This window comes from Gymnoscopelus braueri (assembly GCF_963280865.1).
Source record: "Gymnoscopelus braueri genome assembly, chromosome: 12".
Lineage (NCBI taxonomy): Eukaryota > Metazoa > Chordata > Actinopteri > Myctophiformes > Myctophidae > Gymnoscopelus > Gymnoscopelus braueri.
This window is the reverse complement of record NC_137614.1, coordinates 28,181,958-28,200,370: the sequence shown is the minus strand read 5'-3', so window position 1 is coordinate 28,200,370 and position 18,413 is coordinate 28,181,958. Positions and strand designations below refer to the sequence as shown.

At 40.8% G+C, this 18,413-nt stretch overlaps 4 protein-coding genes across 6 annotated transcripts in view; 2 read left to right on the top strand and 2 right to left on the bottom strand.

The window, feature by feature from the left end:
- The window catches only part of LOC308097658 (large ribosomal subunit protein mL49-like), a 52,565-nt gene that overhangs the window by 33,995 nt on the left and 157 nt on the right, over window positions 1-18,413 (top strand). The gene's annotated exons all lie outside the window — the stretch shown is intronic.
- Window positions 2,980-7,249, bottom strand: LOC308097204 (non-structural maintenance of chromosomes element 3 homolog). Of its 3 annotated transcripts, none has more exons than XM_080444863.1 (11): window positions 7,179-7,249; window positions 6,822-6,904; window positions 6,415-6,537; window positions 6,265-6,328; window positions 6,099-6,181; window positions 5,614-5,708; window positions 5,421-5,497; window positions 5,208-5,250; window positions 4,910-4,972; window positions 3,891-4,005; window positions 2,980-3,469 (listed from the first exon to the last, which is right to left on the bottom strand). In XM_080444863.1, the coding sequence occupies exons 2-11, from the start codon at window positions 6,885-6,887 to the stop codon at window positions 3,383-3,385; spliced, it is 816 nt and encodes a 271-aa protein (XP_080300989.1). In that variant the 5' UTR covers window positions 6,888-6,904; window positions 7,179-7,249; the 3' UTR covers window positions 2,980-3,382. The 3 variants fall into 3 exon arrangements, with proteins under 3 accessions (XP_080300989.1, XP_080300990.1, XP_080300988.1); XM_080444864.1 differs by having other exon boundaries at window positions 7,185-7,228; XM_080444862.1 differs by lacking the exon at window positions 7,179-7,249 and having other exon boundaries at window positions 6,822-7,145.
- LOC308097252 (FAD synthase-like) lies at window positions 10,731-13,069 on the top strand. The gene has a single exon (XM_080444924.1). The coding sequence runs from the start codon at window positions 11,229-11,231 to the stop codon at window positions 12,810-12,812; it is 1,584 nt and encodes a 527-aa protein (XP_080301050.1). The 5' UTR covers window positions 10,731-11,228; the 3' UTR covers window positions 12,813-13,069.
- On the bottom strand, window positions 13,624-18,266 carry LOC308096812 (uncharacterized protein). The gene is made up of 5 exons (XM_080444278.1): window positions 17,840-18,266; window positions 16,785-16,881; window positions 15,812-15,929; window positions 15,522-15,717; window positions 13,624-14,643 (listed from the first exon to the last, which is right to left on the bottom strand). The coding sequence occupies exons 1-3, from the start codon at window positions 18,149-18,151 to the stop codon at window positions 15,925-15,927; spliced, it is 414 nt and encodes a 137-aa protein (XP_080300404.1). The 5' UTR covers window positions 18,152-18,266; the 3' UTR covers window positions 13,624-14,643; window positions 15,522-15,717; window positions 15,812-15,924.

Genomic DNA, 18,413 nt, shown 5'->3' with positions numbered 1-18,413 from the left:
AAAATGGGAAATAATTTGAATATTTGAACATTTTAACAAAACAAATCTTATATGGCGGGACCCTGGCATAAAATATTTTCAGATGGGGGTCCGCCTCCCGCAGCCAAATAGGCTACATATTCATTTGGGGGTCCTTGGCATGAAAAAAGTTTGAGAACCACTGATAAACATGTCTACTACTGTACTCCAACTTCACTGATATAACTCTGTTGTGGTATCATTTGATTCAGAAAATATTCTATATCTATAAATATAATATATATTCTTTTAATTATAATACCAACCAGATTAATAAGATCAAGAATTATAATATCACCCAGATAGCTCTGTGGTTATAAAAATGCCAAATTATAACATTTGTGCTTTTCCTTTTTTCCAATTTATTTATTTATTGAGGAGGGTGAAATTTGTTACTGCACTCCTATGGGCTTGGCGTGGAGCCTGTCAGCAAGGAGTGTTGGGTGGGAGGAGTTTTATGTCCTCCCGCTGGGGGCTCCTCACTGGCAGGTGAGCCAGTAGGGTGCAACAGCATGTCCTCCCAGTCGAGGCTCCTCACTGGCAGGTGAGCCAGTAGGGTACAACAGTACAGACAACACACGGAAGGATAAAAATAATTGCCTAATCAAAAATCTGATAATGTAAGTCAAGGTGATCAAATCAGGCAGAAACCTTGCCTGATTCAGGTCCATGTAGTTCCATTTGTATCATGTCAAGAGTTAGGGTGTGACTGTGCATCCAGTAAAGAAGGCTTGTTGAACAGAAGTAGGATAGTGTGTGTTCCTGGGTGAGACTCATAAAGTCTAGGCACCACTCCAAAATATCAGATCTTCAAGCTACAGCTGCTATTCTTGGAATATGAAGACCTTTACACACCGGGGGTGCTGCGATTGTATATGAAAATGTGAATACTGGTCGGTAAATATTTTACATCAACACTTCATAATTGATGGCACAGTCATACAAGTTCATGTCTTGAGTCACTGTGTAGAAGCTTTTCAGAATAAAAACTGTGTGCGGCTGTGCGCGTGAGAGAGGGATGGTTTGTGTGTGCACTGCGCAGTCGCAGTGTTATTTTACAGGGTTGATACAGGGCTGCCTTGCTCTACTTCAGGATGAGAGCAGGCAGGAGGCAGAGATGATCTAGCTTTGTAATCAAATGGTTTGCCTATTCAACAAATAGCCTTTTCTTTAACCAGCTGTCTATAAATTAAACTGTAATTCATAATATTAAAACAAATATTTTAGATCAGATTTTCAGAGCCTTGTTAATTCTGGTCCGTTTCATGCTCTCGATTGCCATCTGCTGGTAAAACAAGATGTTAATGGCAGTGGTGGAAAGTACTACCAAGTACATTTGATTTACTCAAATACTGTACTTAAGTAAAAGTTTGAGTTACTTCAACTTTAATTTATTATATATATTGTAGTGTGGTCACCACCTTGACCGTCAGCCCTCGTTTTGGGTTTATTTTGGTTATCCCATTATTTGGCTTGAAACCCCCGGTCACCTATAGACACTGTATTACCTCTGGTGATGTAGAATTGTATTTTAATCTAATGATTATACTGGTCCTCACTCAATCATTGTTCCCTCTCCGTTTAAGTCAGGACTAGGCGAAGCCCGCTCCAGTGGTGGTGGTACCCACTTTACTTTTTGTGTGCCATTTATATTATTTTACCATTTTCATCTTTGCATTCTGTGGCTTGGCATGCCACTGCCCTGGGCTGGTTAGTCAGTTCCCCCTCCCCTCAGCCCGAGCCCTGTAGAGGTACAATTTATCTTGCTGAACCAGTCATACCATTTTAACTTGTTGGTGTATCATCTATGAAATGTTATGACCAGTTCTTAACTTTTGTATATAGGCCTATCACATGAATTACGTTTTTGTACTTTTTTTTACTTAATCCATGCATCTGCCTTAATTATTTAATTAAGTACAACGAACTGTGTGAGGAATTTTGGTGTGTACTTAGGTGGTTTACTTTATTACATTACTAAAACCATTTCCTAGGGCACAATCCCCTAGGTGGCGTAGTTGGCTGCCATTACTTATACACATGTTTCCTAGGGCGTTGTGGGCATCACTTCCTGTCGATTTGATCAGGTACAAAGATTGTTAATATAGCAAGATACACATCTCCATTGGAGCCACTAGAGGCGAAATAGTACACAAATCCTACAAATGGTCTCCTAAGTAGGTGTGGTTTGCTTCTCCCCCTACCATCCCACCACCCTCCCCTCTCCCTGGCTGACAACATCATGTGGATGTGTATTTGTGTATTTTCTTCATTAAAGAAAATAAATGCTTTACATGTTTGTGCACTGTTATTGGCAAAGATGCTTTTTAAGAAACCCATACAATTCAGATGTCTTCCCAAGTCTCGCGAGAGTGTGTTGCTGGGATAGAGAAAAGTCGATAACAAAGTTGATTTTCTCCTCATTTGTGTCACAAAAAAAGCCATTTTAGTATGAAAATCTTGTACATATTGTGTGTCTTGTGACGATCGGGTCCAATATTTAGTTCAGTAACCATGGAGCTAAAGAATGGTTCAGAAGCTGTGTTCACGTTCACTCTTCCATTGGAATCAAGACTCCAAGCTGCTTCCGGTCTCCTAAAAAGGCGTCCACCTACGTCACGCAGAAACGGGAAGTAAACCGGAGAATGCGACTCTTGCTATTTCCCTCTTGGTCAGGTATCAGGGATCAAATCGACAGGAAGTGATGCACACAACGCCCTAGGAAACTTGTGGATCCCGCCCTGCTACATTTTGGCCACTTTACTTATGTACACTACATTTCTTTCAAAAACGGCACAACGTATCCACGTCAACCATAACAATTGCTTGTGTCGTTAACTAATCCTGTGCAATATATTATGCTTTACTGTGTACAACATGGTTCTGTGCGAATATACTTTGCCAGTAAAGAACCTCTAAGGAAATAATGGAGTCTACAGAGAGGACCTCTGTAACAAGGTCTACAAAAAACAATTCATTTTATTAAAGGTCCACTCATGAATTTTAAACAAAGGCTGAATAATATATAGCCTGGAAAGTGTGAACATTTTTACCTGGTAGTCCTTACATAACATTGTGTCTAACTTGTCTAACAAAGTACAGTACAAGATCAGTGAGATTACAAAGTTCCAATGCAGACAACCCAACCATCTCATACACACAAAAACAGAATCTCACAGTGAGACATGTGTCACAGTGACATATTAACCATCTTAATGAAATATATTTAGGAGCAATCCTATACCCTTATCTGGGCCACTGTAAAAAAATATATATTTAAAAAAAAGGCATGGCTTCTCTCTTTTCTCCTCTACCACCTAAAACAAATAATCTGTAATGGAGTTCCCCTCTCAAACGAAAGAGATTATCTCTGACCACTGGTGCTGGCTTGGGTGTTGCTGGTGGCCTCTCTGTATGGCTGACTCCAGCACTTAGGATCCTGGTCATGGATCTAAAAAGTAATCGAACATTTTTGGTTAGGCACAATAAATGAAATTATTTGTTTCAATGACATTCTCTGGCATTTTCTCCATTTGCAGTAGACAGAGTCCTTAATGATGGCTTTTAGACCATGTAGCAGCAGCACTTGAAATGAGTTACTTGGGAAGTCAGCTCTTGTAGACACTGTGGTGGGGCCACCTTGACTATTTAAGGACAGAAATACACCGGAGTAGTACAATAATAGAAGGTTTCAGCGGCCCAAAGAATTCCCTGGCAAACATCTGTAGTATACACAGATGTTGGCTCACCTAGTAATAGACGAGCAGACAGTATAGATTCTATATTGTTTGCTTGTCCAGTACTAGGAGAGGAGAGTTTTTGGAGGTGCATCTGTGTACACAACGTGGCACAAACCGATATACACAGCTTACCTGACCCATGAACTCCAGGATTTTGATTTTTGACACTTCCAATTCTGCACGTTGACCCCAGTGGAACTCATGCTCAATTGGCTCTGTGTGAGGAATTCGTACATATTCCAGGTACCTTGATGTGCACAAAAATACACAAATGCATAAATAATGCTGAATAATAAGTGTACCGGTATGCTACACTGAACGCCTGTGAAAATTAAAAGGATAACAAGAGATCTCACGAGATGCACAAACACTATGAACTATATACTGTATATACATAGCACTGGGATGTTTTTTTTTATCTTTCTTGAAATGTTTACTTTTTGCAGGTATATTTTGTGATAATACTAAAACATTAAATAAAACGGACAATAGTAATAGTGTATGGAAGGTAAGTGTCGGTCCAGCAGCCACTGTGCAGGTACTGGCCTGGCATTCTTCCTGTTGCTCTGTGGTGTGGTATAAACCAGAGACTATGATCTGTAGAAACTGGCTCTGAACACACCAGTACAATACATTGCACACCCTCATACCCTATAGAAACGTATTGTTGCCGTTGGGCAAGGTTGTTATTGTTGCCGTTGGGCAGAAACCTTGAATCTCCATGTTTTTTGTAAACTAATGTCCTACTTCAGCATACAAGAGTGTCACACAAAAGTCGTTAAAATAGCTCAGTTGTGAGCTTGTAGATTATCTATTTTTGCTCTTTTCTTAAATAAAAAGAAAAAAAAGGAACGGTTTTGGACATTCAAGGTTTCCATCGACAGCGACAATATTCAACAAATGAATCCACTAAGCTATCAAGTTGACTGTGTTACCAACATGAAATAACCTAAATGTTATTGCTATCATGTCCTTTATATGCTATGTTAAAATTATTACCCCTCCTCTCTCCGTTTATCCTATAAGTGCTACAGAAGCTTTTTTGAACAGGTAAAAGGAGATCAACAGTTCATTTTGTATAAGCCTATATAATATCAAGTGTATTGCTTAGTGAAATTTAGCCAGAGAAAACAATTGAGGCAGATTCTCACCTTTGACGAACAAATTCATCTGTGACCACCTTCTTGACATCACCAAACTCTTCATGCTTCTCTCTGGAGAGCATCACAACAAAAACATTATATATATGCTGAATATGTAACTAACACAAACACTGAATTTCAGATGTATGTAAATGACCTTATATTTCCTACTTATCAAAATAAATAAAAGGTAAAAATAAAAACTAGAAAATGCATTATTCCCAGGCCCAGTTAAAAAACGTTGCCATTCATGGTTGAGAACAAACAAAGAAAACACACACAAACTGAGAAAGAATCCTTGTCTTACCCCTGGTCAACACGTAATTTCCTCAGTGTGTTCCAGATCAGAGCTGAAACACACACACACCATGACCAGAGATGTTATTTCTAGTGTCGCATGATGTACCACTGCTTAACATGTGTTAATTAGCTGAAGCCTGTTATCAGAACAACTTTGTGAAGAAACGTAATGGCTTGGACAAATGAACGGACAGTGAGAATCCAGAAAGCTAGCACATACATTCTTTGACTGCTCCTCCTTTCATGAAAATGACGCTTAGGATCACAAAGAGCAGACCCATCTTTGGGCTCGTAGGCCTTCAATAAAGAGGGAAAATAAGATTAGTTCAAACACCAACATAAATGCACACAGCTTTACTCCAGCTGACATGTACACATCGATTGGGATTATTCATACAAAACAAGACACTCACGTGTCCAGTGACGGTCCCTCAGCCGTCTCGAGCTTATTAATCAGCATGTAGATGTGATTTTTGGGATCGATTTCAACCAGTTTAAGACCAAAGACCTGCAAGGTAAGGGATAGACAGATGTAATCCAGAGGTCATGTCGGTATTCTTGTATTCAAAGCATGTGAGGTGGAAGTTCAAAACATGTACAGCCCCAGTCTGGCTGTGAGAGAAAAATCTAACTCATTGTCCTTGAGCAGCATGAGGGAGTTATTCTGTTATACTAGTTATTCTGTCCTGTCTTTTAAACAGAATCTGCCAAGACGGATTCATGTCTTGTGCAGTCTCTCTTCATGATAATCATTCATTTTAGACGTTGGTTGATATTAAGATTGTGAGTTGTGTTTCTCTGGCTTGTTGTTGTTGTTGTTGTTGTTACCACATCCTTACACTGAAACCAACGGGCAAAAAAAGCAGGGCAGCCCAGAAACCTGTAGCTCAGTACACACCTGCTCAAAGGTATGCGATGCTCTCTTCAAGATCTCAGGGTAGACGTTTCTGTACTCTTTCACCACCACATGTTTCACAAGGTCTAGAAGAGAAAAAGAAGAGGAACGGTGCATCAGATTAAGACTTAAATAAATTCAACCTGAGGGGTTTGTGTGAGAGAGATACCTGATCGACGTATGGGAAGCTTTTTCTGATCCTTCACCAGGAAGTACTGCACCACCTCTGCAGTCTGATGGAAAGAAAGACCATGTGTGTGATAAAAAATAAAAAGGTATGTTCACTTTTTTTCCCCCACGGACACCATGTGTGCATTACCTTTTGGTCAACCTGGGCCTGTGTGAGCTTCTCCAGTCCTCTCAGGACTTGTGATGTACTCGGCTGAGTGAATGTCATGTCATCATCCTCTCCTTCACCCACCAAGGTTTCTGGGGCTGCACTCTAGAACACATCAAACAAAACCCAGGGATCAGCAATAACAACTGCCTGATCGTGATCGGTCAATATGGGCGATGACAAGTAGAAGAATGAATGATGTTTGCTGAGCTCATTTGGGGCTCTGCTTTGCCCCCATGCATGGAGAGCAGTAATGCCTTGGCAGAGAATAAGAATGAGAAAGGAGGGGTGGGTATTGTTGAGACTTGTCACTTCATTGGCAACTTGGCATATTTACAAAGTTAGCTTAAGTTGTAAGTACAGACAGTAACCACATTATCTTGACTTACCCGTTTTCCTCTTCCTCTGCCCTGACTCTGAGGCTGGCTCTGTCCCCTCGACCTCCTCTGTGACATGGTGGCCCCCCCTTAATCTGATGACAAAAGAATTGTAAAAGTAATTCAGATTGTTAAGTCGTTAAGCAATAAGTCATTTCCCTCAAACTTAGCGTTGAGAAGCTGGATGGATGACAGGAGGGAGGAGATGCTTTATCAATGAACTCGTTTGCGCGCGTGAGACCGTCTTAAACACATAATACATTAACATGGATGTGATGTGTAGCTAGTGTCATCCACTGAAATTCACAAGTTCACAACCGGACTACAAAACAGCTATGGGCCTCATTTAAAGAAGTAAATAGACTAAACACTCACTTGCTCACTGGTTTGGAGAACACAATAACGTTTCCTCTTCCGCAAAACAAACTCCCTCTTTTTTTTATTCTTCTTTCAGTTTATTTACAGTTGGCAAACCAGCTTTGAGTGGTGCGTTACCGCCACCACCTGGACAGGAGTCAGAAGTGTGGAACAGGACATTATGCTGAAAACATAAAAACTAAATAAAAACAATAACCTATATTATTGGATGGTGGCAACAAAGTCCCATACTGGACTACTGTACTATAAAGCAAAGCCGAACAAGTGGGGTTTGACTTAGACTTGTATGTGTAGTGGGTTTGAACGACGAGTTTGAGGATCCAATGGAGTTGGGATGTTTAGTCAGAGGCGCTTTTTAATGCAGTTCACCTGTTCTTAAAACATCTTCCATGTTCATTATTTTGTGAGTCACTTTCAACATAAGTGGCCCAGTGGGTCACTTTCTACATAAGGCCAGTGTTATAAAAGTACTAGTGCACCGCCAGTGTCCCCTCTTAAAAATCTTTCCTCCAGGATTTGGCTCTAAAAAGCCTCAGTGGGGTTCACCATCAAAACCTTGAAGACATTAAGCATCCAAACCCATGAGCTGCAAGTTGCTATAACATGATGTGTTCTTGTAACTCTTCATTTTTTGCCTTTCAAACTTTATGCAATAGATAAAGACAAATGGGACTTGATCAAGCAATATGAGACATGTTATGAGGTCAGTGGATCACTCTAGCTGTTGTCATTTTCAGGGGACTTTTTTCAGTATTTGGCCTGCTTGTCATAATTGAGAGGGCAACAAAAAAACTCTTATCACTATAAATAGACCAATTATTTGTTAACCAACATTGAGACTGGACGCACAGGTTTTCATGCAATCAATTCTCAACCTGTTGTTTCGGAGGTGCGCACCCCAACCTCCTCTTGTGTGTTGGCTAGTGCTGCGCGCCCTAGCGAGACCTGACAGAATGGGTTTCATTTGCAACCAGTATGTCGCTTGCAACCAGTCAGTAAGAATACTCTGAAGATTCTTGCAGGGGCCCTCATTCAAGGTCATTATGATTATGCATGCACTTCATGGTATCACAACACCTCCAAGGCCTTAAAAACAAGGCTCCAAACATCCCAAAACAAACTTGTAAGGCTACTTCTTGGCCTCAATCACAGAACCCATCTAACCCCTGCTCATTTTGCTAGGATTGGATGGCTTAGGGTTGAGGACAGAGTACAGCAACTTGCTATGGGCCTGGTCTTCAAGATACACCACAACATTGGGATCCCCCTGTATTTGTCAAAATACTTCCAAAATGTTAATGAAGTCCATGATCATAACACCAGAGGCAGCTCCACTGATCATGTTCAACCCAGATTTGGCTCAACTAAGGGTATGAACTCGTTCTCATGCTATTCAGCAAAAATGTGGAATGCCCTACCAAAAGGAGTAAAGGAGTGTAAAACCCTACTCACTTTCAAAACTGCCCTAAAGATACACCTTCAGGAGGCTGCAATTCGAAAATGGCCCCTGTCTAAGTCTTAACCTACCCCCCCTACCCCCCCCCCCCCTACTTCATTTTCCTCTTTTGTATATATTTATATATTTTTTTTCTCTCGTCATACCAGTAACCTGAAAGCTGATTGTATGACATTCTGTATAGTAGTGTGTATATCTGCCTGCCTCTTATATTTCATCATGATTTGTGTGCATGGGGTTCTCATCTTAAACAAGCGTTATGCTTAATGAGGGTTTCCAGTTTAGTAGACCTTGTATTGTGAATTTGTACTTCCATGTACTGTTATGTACTGTCATGTACTATTCTCATGTCTTTCTAAATAAACTACATCAATCAATCAATCAAAACGTCGTCTGTTAAGGGGTCTATTAGACATGGTCTATAAAGTGGTCAATAGGGGGCAGTGGGGCACTATTTTATCATAAAACTTAAATCTGCGTGTTCGCTGCCTGTTTGCCCCCCTCCTCTGTAAACCCCTGGTTAATGCAGAACAAATGTCCTAGACTTGGACTGTCTGGGGAATGTGAGGAATTCTGACTTTGATCTGACTGTACAAGCTAGGACCACCTCGACGTCATTCAACATAAAAAGGTTGTTTAAACATCTGTGAGGAGGAGGCGTGAAGGATTTATTTGGGACTGTTAAGTTGGCAGACCCATACATCTCTGACTAGTTTGTGCATCATAGGCTACTGCAATGGACACTACTGTGCCATGTTTATTAAGTCATAATGAACATGATTAGGCACACAATAGGCTTTGATTTGAACACAATTAAAAACATACAATTAACAACATAAGACTTGAATAGATAATAACTTACAATACCTCGCCTATAAAGCTGTGAGGTCCAAACAACAAAAAAGGCTACCAGATATGGAAAAAATTAAGAGACCACTGAAAAAGTATTAGTTTCTCTAATTTACCTATTTATAGGTAGCGTTTGAGTAAAATGAAAATGTTTCTGTTATACTATAAACTACTGACATTACAAATACAAATATTGTCACTTAGAACATTTATTTGCAGAAAATGTCAACTGGTAAAAATAACAAAATAAAAAGTGGTATCAGACCTTGAATAAAGTAAAGTTCATATTCATTTAAACAACACACTACTAATGTTTTATCTTGAGAAGAGTTCAGAAATCAATATATGGTGGAATAACCATGATTTATTTAACTACTATAGCACTGTTTTTGCAATCCAGCTGGTTCCAATGCAAGATGATTAGTGATGATCAGTCTTTTGGTTGAAGTGATCACAGTACCTCAGGGTAGGGAAACAGACAAGAGACATCATCAGATATTTACATACAGTTACATTTTAATCATATGGAAATGTCTTAAAATGAGAAGGGTTTTCCATAACTATTGAAAAAGCGTCTGGGTATGAACATATCATGACATCGGTGGAGGAAGTTGCTAGTTGTACATTGAGTATTGACTGTGCTTGGTACTATAGGCCTAATATATTGGCCTATAAATGTACATTGTAAATGTCTAGCCTTAAATATCAGCTACATTTGCAATGCTCTGGAACTATTTCTACTGTTAAATATGAAATTAAATATACTAGGCCGATGCCTGTTGGGAACACATGAGCCTCTGGTTATGCAATACCTGTTGTATCTCTAGAGTACCCGTTGTCAGAGTACTTAGTGCAGTTCCCGTTATCATAGTATTTGGAAGCCAGTGTATGATGTTGTCATATTGATGGAATCAGGGATCTCCATATGGTATAAAAAGGGACACAGACAGACAGACACACAGAGATCTCCATATTTGGGCAGAAAAGGGACTCGGACAGAAAGACAGATAGCTATGTACATAGATCTTTGGATCTTCAGTTCTGGACAACTGTTGGTCCGACCAAATTCCCACTCGGCACATCACACCCTCGGGTCCTCTGCGATACACTCTGATCAACAGGACCACGATGGAAATAAGCTTCTGGCTTTCTTGTGTCTATCCTTTTGACTACTCCCTGTGTACATTGTTTTGTTATGTGCAAATTGTCAATACATCAATCAATCAATCAATTAGTGATAGGTCAGATGCTCACGAGATATGCGTGGGACAGACACAGATTTCACATTTATAGAGAGATACTATGATATAAGTATCATGTATCATTTGTTTATACTGACCTTGAATGAGATTACCAGGGTGGACTTCTTCCAGACCTAACATCACAAAACTACTCAACTGTATATGATTTCTGAACGTTGAGGATGGTTCATTTGTTTGAATAGATTTTGCTGTTCAAACAAATGCCAAGATGCAAGTTATAACACAGGTTTTTCACATTAATTGAATATCGGAGTTAAAGTATCTGTTGCCCTGGCCTTTATCTTTAAATCACAGAATGACGGCCAGCAAGCAGTGTCCATACAACGGACGAATTGCAATGGCATCTGAGCAAATCTGTGTTTTTATTTATACATGGCTCCGGTTTGTGTTGTGAGTGACGTCAGACAAAAGCTCTGGTCAGCCTATGTAAGGTAACTCTACCATATTGAAGACAATTATGCGCCTCATATTTAAATGCATATTAGTATCAGGCTCAGCAGAGCAGTGTTCCGACTGAGGAGTGTGGTTGCTCAGGTTACCAAGGCAACGATGGCTGAAATCCACAGATGTTCTGTCTCCACCTCTTTCTCCCGGGTCAAGGGCGGAGCCACCACGGCAGCCATCCTCATCATCGGAGACGAGATTCTAAAGGGTCACACAGTAGACAACAACAGTGTGTTTCTTTGTCATGCACTGAGAAAGCTGGGTGTGCGCGTTGAGCGTATTACGGTAATCCCAGATGTGCCAGAGGTGATTGCCAAGGAGGTGGCACTCCTCTCTCCCAAGTACACCCACCTCCTCACCTCGGGAGGCATTGGCCCCACCCATGACGACGTCACCTTTGAGAGCATTGCCATGGCATTCCAGGAGGAGCTACACCCCCACCCGGAGCTGTCCCGGCTGGTAGAGGAGTCTTTCGGGGCGGTGGAGAAAGACAGCGCTGCTATGAAACTAGCCATGGTACCGCGCTCCGCTAAACTCAACTTCAGCAAGGACCCCCAGACTGGACAACCCCTACGATACCCCCTAGTAAGTGTCCGTAATGTGTACATATTTCCTGGCATTCCCTCCCAGTTGCAGAGAGTCTTCAACAGTGTGGAACATCTGTTCGCTGGTTCAGGAACCACATTTCACACCAGAGAGGTATTTGTGGATGCAGATGAGGTAGACATCGCCCCAGCTCTGACGCAGTTCCAGGCAAGCTTGGGGAAGAGGGTATGCCTGGGGTCATACCCAGACTGGCTGAGCAACTACTGCCGTGTCAAGCTGGTCCTGGATTCTGACAGCCCAGAGGAGGTGGAGCGCGCCCGAGTAGAGCTGCTGGAACAGCTGCCTAAAGGCAGTGTGGTTCCTCTGGTCACTGACCCGGTGTCCATCGCTCCAGCAGAGGTCGACAGATTGGCTAACAGCGGTTGTCCGCTGGGAGACAAAGTGTCTTCAGCTCTGAGGACAATAGAGGAGGCGTTGGACCTTTACCCCTCTGAGGAGATGTGTGTTGGATTCAATGGAGGAAAAGACTGTACTGCTCTGCTACACCTCTACTACGCTGCTCTGAAACGGAGGTGTCCAGATTGTAAAGACAAGCCGAAAGCTCTCTACATTCGTACTGTCTCTGCGTTTCCAGAAATGGAACACTTTATCCAGGACAGCATCAAGAGATACGACCTGGAGCTGATCTCAATGGAGGGCAGTATTCGTCAGGCTCTCTGCGAAGTTAAGGAGAGGAGACCAGAACTCAGAGCAGTGCTGATGGGAACCAGGAGCGCTGACCCTTACTCACACACACTCACACGCATGTGTCCTACTGACCCTGGCTGGCCCGATTACATGAGAGTCAACCCTCTACTGGACTGGACTTATCATGACATCTGGTCTTTCCTCAGGACACTCTATGTCCCCTACTGTGTCCTCTATGATAAAGGGTACACCTCGGTGGGCGGTATGGACAACACCCGCCGAAACCCTGCCCTACAGACAGTGGATTTGAGGGGCATGACCCGCTACAGGCCTGCCCACCAGCTGGAGAATGAGGAAGACGAACGCAACTCTCGTAGCTAATGATGAGGATGATGTCATGACCACCAACACAAAATCATATGCTACCAATTGGTTGCAATGTTCCCACGGCAATGGGAAACAAACTAGCAAGAAACACATACAGCCTTCATAACTTAATGCCATTCTGGCATCCAATATTGTTGCAAATAACGAAAACAAAATGAAAAAAATAAAATGATAGCTTCAGTTTCTCCACTAAGCCATGTTATAATTGTATTGTGTCATGTGCGAAAATTATATATCAAATGTAACAGTCACTTCTTCCTTATTTGCCTGATAATCTTCTGTCTGTCTGGTGAAAGCACAGTTAAGGAACTAAATGTAGTTCCCGAACTCTGCAGTTCTGGAATCTTTGGTGGACAAATGGCTTTTGTGCATGTAATGGGGATACTGCGGCCATTTTGATTACCTGGTTCTTGAACAGGTGCAGTGCAGTTTGACCTTTCAAAATTGCTCAAGGTCAAATGAGGCCAGACCATATGACTCCTATTTATTGATAATATTAAACATACTTTACATAAACATACTCAATTTTAACTGATGACCTTGACCCAAAAACGTTTAACCCTATCGATCTTATAGAATTATAGCTCAAGACACACAAAGAGCATACTGTTCTTAGTTTGTAAATATGAATATTTTCGGACAAAGTTATGGTCGTAATACTAACTTTTTGTGACCTATGACCTTGACCCAAATCTAGGTAGATTGTTAACCATTGCCCACTTTTTCATGTCATTCTTTGCAAAAATGTTGCTGCACAATTGCTGACAGAAAGCAACTGGATGATAACAGAAACAAACGAGACAAATTTGTGAAACGTGTGGCATATGTTGTTGTATTGTTATATTGTTGAACCATGCAATGAGTGTGAGCGTACACACTCCTATTCAAAGTAATGTTCTCAATTAACAACAATAATGTGCTATGTATTTATTTCAGTTGTCCGCACTGAAGTAACAGTCCGACCAAAATACCAATTTCTCCCAGAGAATTGTTAATGTCGAGCCTAGCCCTATGCTTGTGACTTCCATGGAGATAGAAATGTCTTTGGGTTTTAATGGAAAGGCAGCAGCAACTAATAAAAGCAAGAGTTCTTGAGGTGGGTTGTCCATTTCATTAAGCCCACCTTTTTAGTCAGTCAACGCCAGCTGTACAGATTCCTCTGCTGTGTGTTCACTTCAAAACCCCTCAATTGAACTGATCAAAGAGGCCAAAATGTAATTTGGTGTGTGCATATTCTCACATTGTCAGACCTCACATGAGAGGTTGGGAGCCCAATAGTTTTTGCTTGACCTGTGGTCAGTCCATTTCAAGCCAATTGGCATACAGTTGAGCAGGAGGACAGGCGTGGGGCAGCATCATTTTCCTACAGGGTCACCTTATCAAGGATGTTGTGCAAATGAGGAGGCGAATCATTGGCATCCTGTCTGAGAATTTAAATTTTTCTGAGGAGATCAACCCTGTCCGGTGTGACCCATGCTGATGTTGGCAAATGGTCGGCTTTACCTATTTTGTCTTGAAGTATGATCAACATATTTTATGGAGGTGGCAGACACAATTAATGGTACACATACAACCTACCCTATAATGCTATACCATCAATACTTGATATTTCTGTGCTGGTGTATTGTTCACTGGTTGGCTGCTCCACTGATAAAAGTGTTCGCAGTGAGCACAACTCTGCTTCACTTGTAGAAGTGTCCCAATGACTGTTCTCTGAATTATGCAGCTTCGGGAGCAAACTGGACATCTTTTGAAGAGTTCCATTATACTGTCTTCATAGACGATGTACGTGGTCATTGAATGAGCCAGCACTTCATTTGTAATACTGTGAAGAAAAGAAAGACGGTACAGTATTGACATGTGTCCCTATAAGAGAAAATCTGCTCCTATTACCAGGAATCCAGCTGAACGGAATACAATTAACTGTGTCCAAAGAAAGACTTTTTGATTACAATCTATACTGGATGAGAAAACACAACATTTCTGTCCCATTCTGAACAGGCAGCTTTGCTGTCTGCACCTGTAATACGAAGAATTCGCTGCCAACTAAGGCTTGGTTCTGTAGCAGTTCTCAAGCCATTGTCGATAAGATATTAGACAAATAAAATGTAGAGGTTTATTCTCTTGGAAAACCCTAAAGCCCTAATTTTTCATTAAGTTTAATTTAATTTAATTTCAGGCACTAGACAAGAACTGAAGCATGAATGGAAAATGTATTTAATTAGCTGTTGCTATCAAATCCTATATAATGTCAGTACTATTGATAGGCAAGTATGGCTTTGAAAAGTACAGCACTGTTACTGTAGATAGACTCATACACTGTATTCAATGCAGGTATACTGAATGTAAACACTAAGAAGACATATCATTAAAGGTCTATGAGGTATAACATGTCAAAATTGAATATACAGTACATATACTTGTAAAAGTCGACTTGAACCATGAATCACAAGTACTGTCCTGATAAAAGGCCTTGAATCATGAATCACACATAATGTCCTGTTGAAGCCCTTGAATCATGAATCACATAAACTGTCCTGTTAAAGCCCTTGAATCATTCATCACACATACTTTCCTATTAAATCGGCCTTACTGAATAGATATGACTAACAGTTGAGTGCAGCAGAGCAAGATGCAAAATTGAATGAAGCAACAGTACACAGCAACTAACATGATCTGAAACTATATAATTACATAATTTACCTTGCACCGTTCATGGTGCTCTCTGTAACATCAGACCGGCAGCTAGAGTCATCTGCTGCTGACACCTCGCATCTTGTTCTTTTGACTGGGACAAAGCTTGTCCTTGGAACCTCAGCCTTTTCCAGAACCTCAGGATTGGCCACTAAAGAATCCGTGTCACAGTACACACTCCTGTTTGGAGCTCGGGCTTGTATAGCTGTGCATGAAGAAAGGGGTCAACTTTTACATTTCTTTCAAATAATGATAATGCTTTTGTCGAGTAATAAGAAATGATCAGAGGGATAACTGACCCGGATTTGTGTAACAGCTCCGCCAGTTTTGTGTATAGTGTGGTCACTGTCAGGTCACTGAGCCTGTGCTTTTGTGTGACGTGGTCTCCTGACTCAACGTTAACGGATGCCTATCATGCTGTTAAGAAACGGGTAAAGAATGGTTGTATATCATGTAAAAAGAAACGTTATATAATTACATGTTACTCATATGTTTTGATTTAGTATTACAAGAGGGCACAGCCTTGATGACTCTACTACTCTGTGTTACAAGTGAATAGAGCCAACCCCCATTATAATGCAGTGCCCTATTGCATGTGTGTAATATATTGTCATTGTGGTTGAAAGGGGTTCCCTACTCTATATAGGTCTGCTCTTTTTAGCCTCATCTCTTCACCAAAAACAGACAATCTGCAAAAATCTATTAATATCTTTACCTATTTCTTGATATTATGAGCAACCACTTAAAAGTTGTGTGAAATCACTGTTGAGGTAGGAGACCACATTAGGATCAGGACCAGATTACACAAAAACAAAATGATGGCTGCACTGGCTGTTACACAGATTCATTCAGTCACCTGGTTCTCTTATTTGTTTCTTCTCTTCTAAAATGTGAAGAATAGTGAAAATGGCCGATCTACGACTACAAGCTCACAACATGTCGCATTATTATCATCACAATATCGATATCGAAGTATTTGGTAAAAATATATTGTCATGTTTTATTTTGTCCATATCGCCCAGCCCTAGTCTGAGGTAGGGGGACCCAATCTGACTCCACCTTCTGGACTTATGGTCCTGGGAGTTGTGACGGCTGTAACCTTGGGAAAGTAAGTAACGTTAATGAATGCAAATAAACCCAATTTCAGCTTGTAGTGGGTTAAATGTAGACTGTACATCTAGGCCGGCTTATTCTTTGTAAAGTCAGACCTCATTTATGATTCATTCATGTTAAATGGTAACTTGCTACAAGATGGATAATAATGTAACTCACCTTTGCTTCTTATGTTAGGCTTTACATTAGCTTGTACAAAAGCATGTTTTGTGCTGACTGGTTCTGTCTGGCATCCAATATCTCTGGTCTTGTTCGGCTGAAAATGGTAAATAATATAACTTTATTTCCATCGAGTTTACAAAGTTACAAACATGACATTGTTTGCTGCCAGACATGTAGAACGCACACTCACTACAGCGCATCCAAATGAATGCACATTTCATCACTTTACTAACCTTTCAATTGAACTGAGAGCTAATATTGGTGTATAATAAACTATACCAATTTCTACAGTATAATATTCATGCATATTGCTATTTATTTAGCAATAGTGTACATTGATTGTAGCTATTTCTGTTTACCTTTCTACCTTGATATCATTGCGTAAACTTTATATTTTGGAGTAAACAGTTTAAATATTAGAGTGACCGAGAAAGATTGATCGTATATGTAAACATTCCTAGCAATAAAAATAGTTCTTATTCAGCAATGACTGAATATACTTAATATACATTATATCATATACTCTGAGCGTGTACAATTTGAGTGAATTTGCACTCTCACTCAGAGTTATCCTATCACTGAGGATTTAACCGTGTCTTTAGCTATCTGACCCAACTCTATGATCTGACCTGATACTGACATGTCAGTATCATCATGATACTGACTATAATAAAATGAATTGAATTGAATTGATACTGACTATACTGACATGATAATGACATGATACTGACCCAGCCTTGGATCAAGAAAGACTATCATAGATGTATTTTATCGAGTCTGACTTGTACTTTAAATAGAAGTCAGACTTGATAAAATACATCTATGATAGTCTTGATCCAAGGCTAATACTGACCATGATACTGACATCACGATACCGACCATACTATCAAGCTGTGGTGAACCTAGCTCTGGTCCATAGCGTTAGAAGGAGTTCTCCTCTTCTAACGCTATGGACCAGAGCTATGGTGAACCTATGTCACAGCCATACAACGTTTGCTTGTTTTACGTGACAGCGTAGTACATATGTTTTGGTTTCATACACACTGACTCACCACAATGTGTATGAGCGGTCTGGTGGAGGAGGTTGCTGGTTCCTTCAGGTCCGGTGTGGTTACTGGTACTGGGTTGGGGACAGCGTCACTGTTCAGCTGCAGAACCTTGGCATAGCCCATGTCCACCTCCATGTGATTTGAGAAACACTGCTTTTCAAAATGGACAGTACATACTCCATATCTGCACAGCAGGTCAGTGTCCAGCGACAGGCCCAGTGCACTCAGCCAGCGGCGTCTCATCTCTGGGTCTGACGGGAAGCTGTGGAGCCCGGAGGTGTTTTTGCAGCCAGGAAAACGACATTTTCTACCCATAACACTCAACTGGATAACGAACGACCGCTAACTACTTATAACTCTATGGCTTCTTACAACTTATTTCTCTACTCTAGTTTTGTGTTTATGTTTACACTTTACCGGAAGTAATGTGCGCGGTGCGCATTAACTTCCGGTTTAGAGCTGACCAAATTTCTACGGTGGCTCACAAGGTTCAGACTGCAGCACCAGCAGTGTTGCCAGATTTTCCCACGGCTATTTAAAACAAAAAGACAATTATCTTGAAAAAAACAGAAGAGGT

Coding starts and splice junctions, on each gene's coding strand:
- LOC308097252 (XM_080444924.1), top strand. CDS start 11,229: ATGCATATTAGTATCAGGCTCAGCAGAGCAGTGTTCCGACTGAGGAGT.
- LOC308097204 (XM_080444863.1), bottom strand. CDS start 6,887: ATGTCACAGAGGAGGTCGAGGGGACAGAGCCAGCCTCAGAGTCAGGGC. Junction 6,538..6,821: donor GCAGAGGAAGAGGAAAACGG/GTAAGTCAAGAT, acceptor GATGTGTTCTAG/AGTGCAGCCCCAGAAACCTT. Junction 3,470..3,890: donor TCCTGGAGTTCATGGGTCAG/GTAAGCTGTGTA, acceptor ATTACTTTTTAG/ATCCATGACCAGGATCCTAA.
- LOC308096812 (XM_080444278.1), bottom strand. CDS start 18,151: ATGGGTAGAAAATGTCGTTTTCCTGGCTGCAAAAACACCTCCGGGCTC. Junction 16,882..17,839: donor GACCGCTCATACACATTGTG/GTGAGTCAGTGT, acceptor TACCATTTTCAG/CCGAACAAGACCAGAGATAT.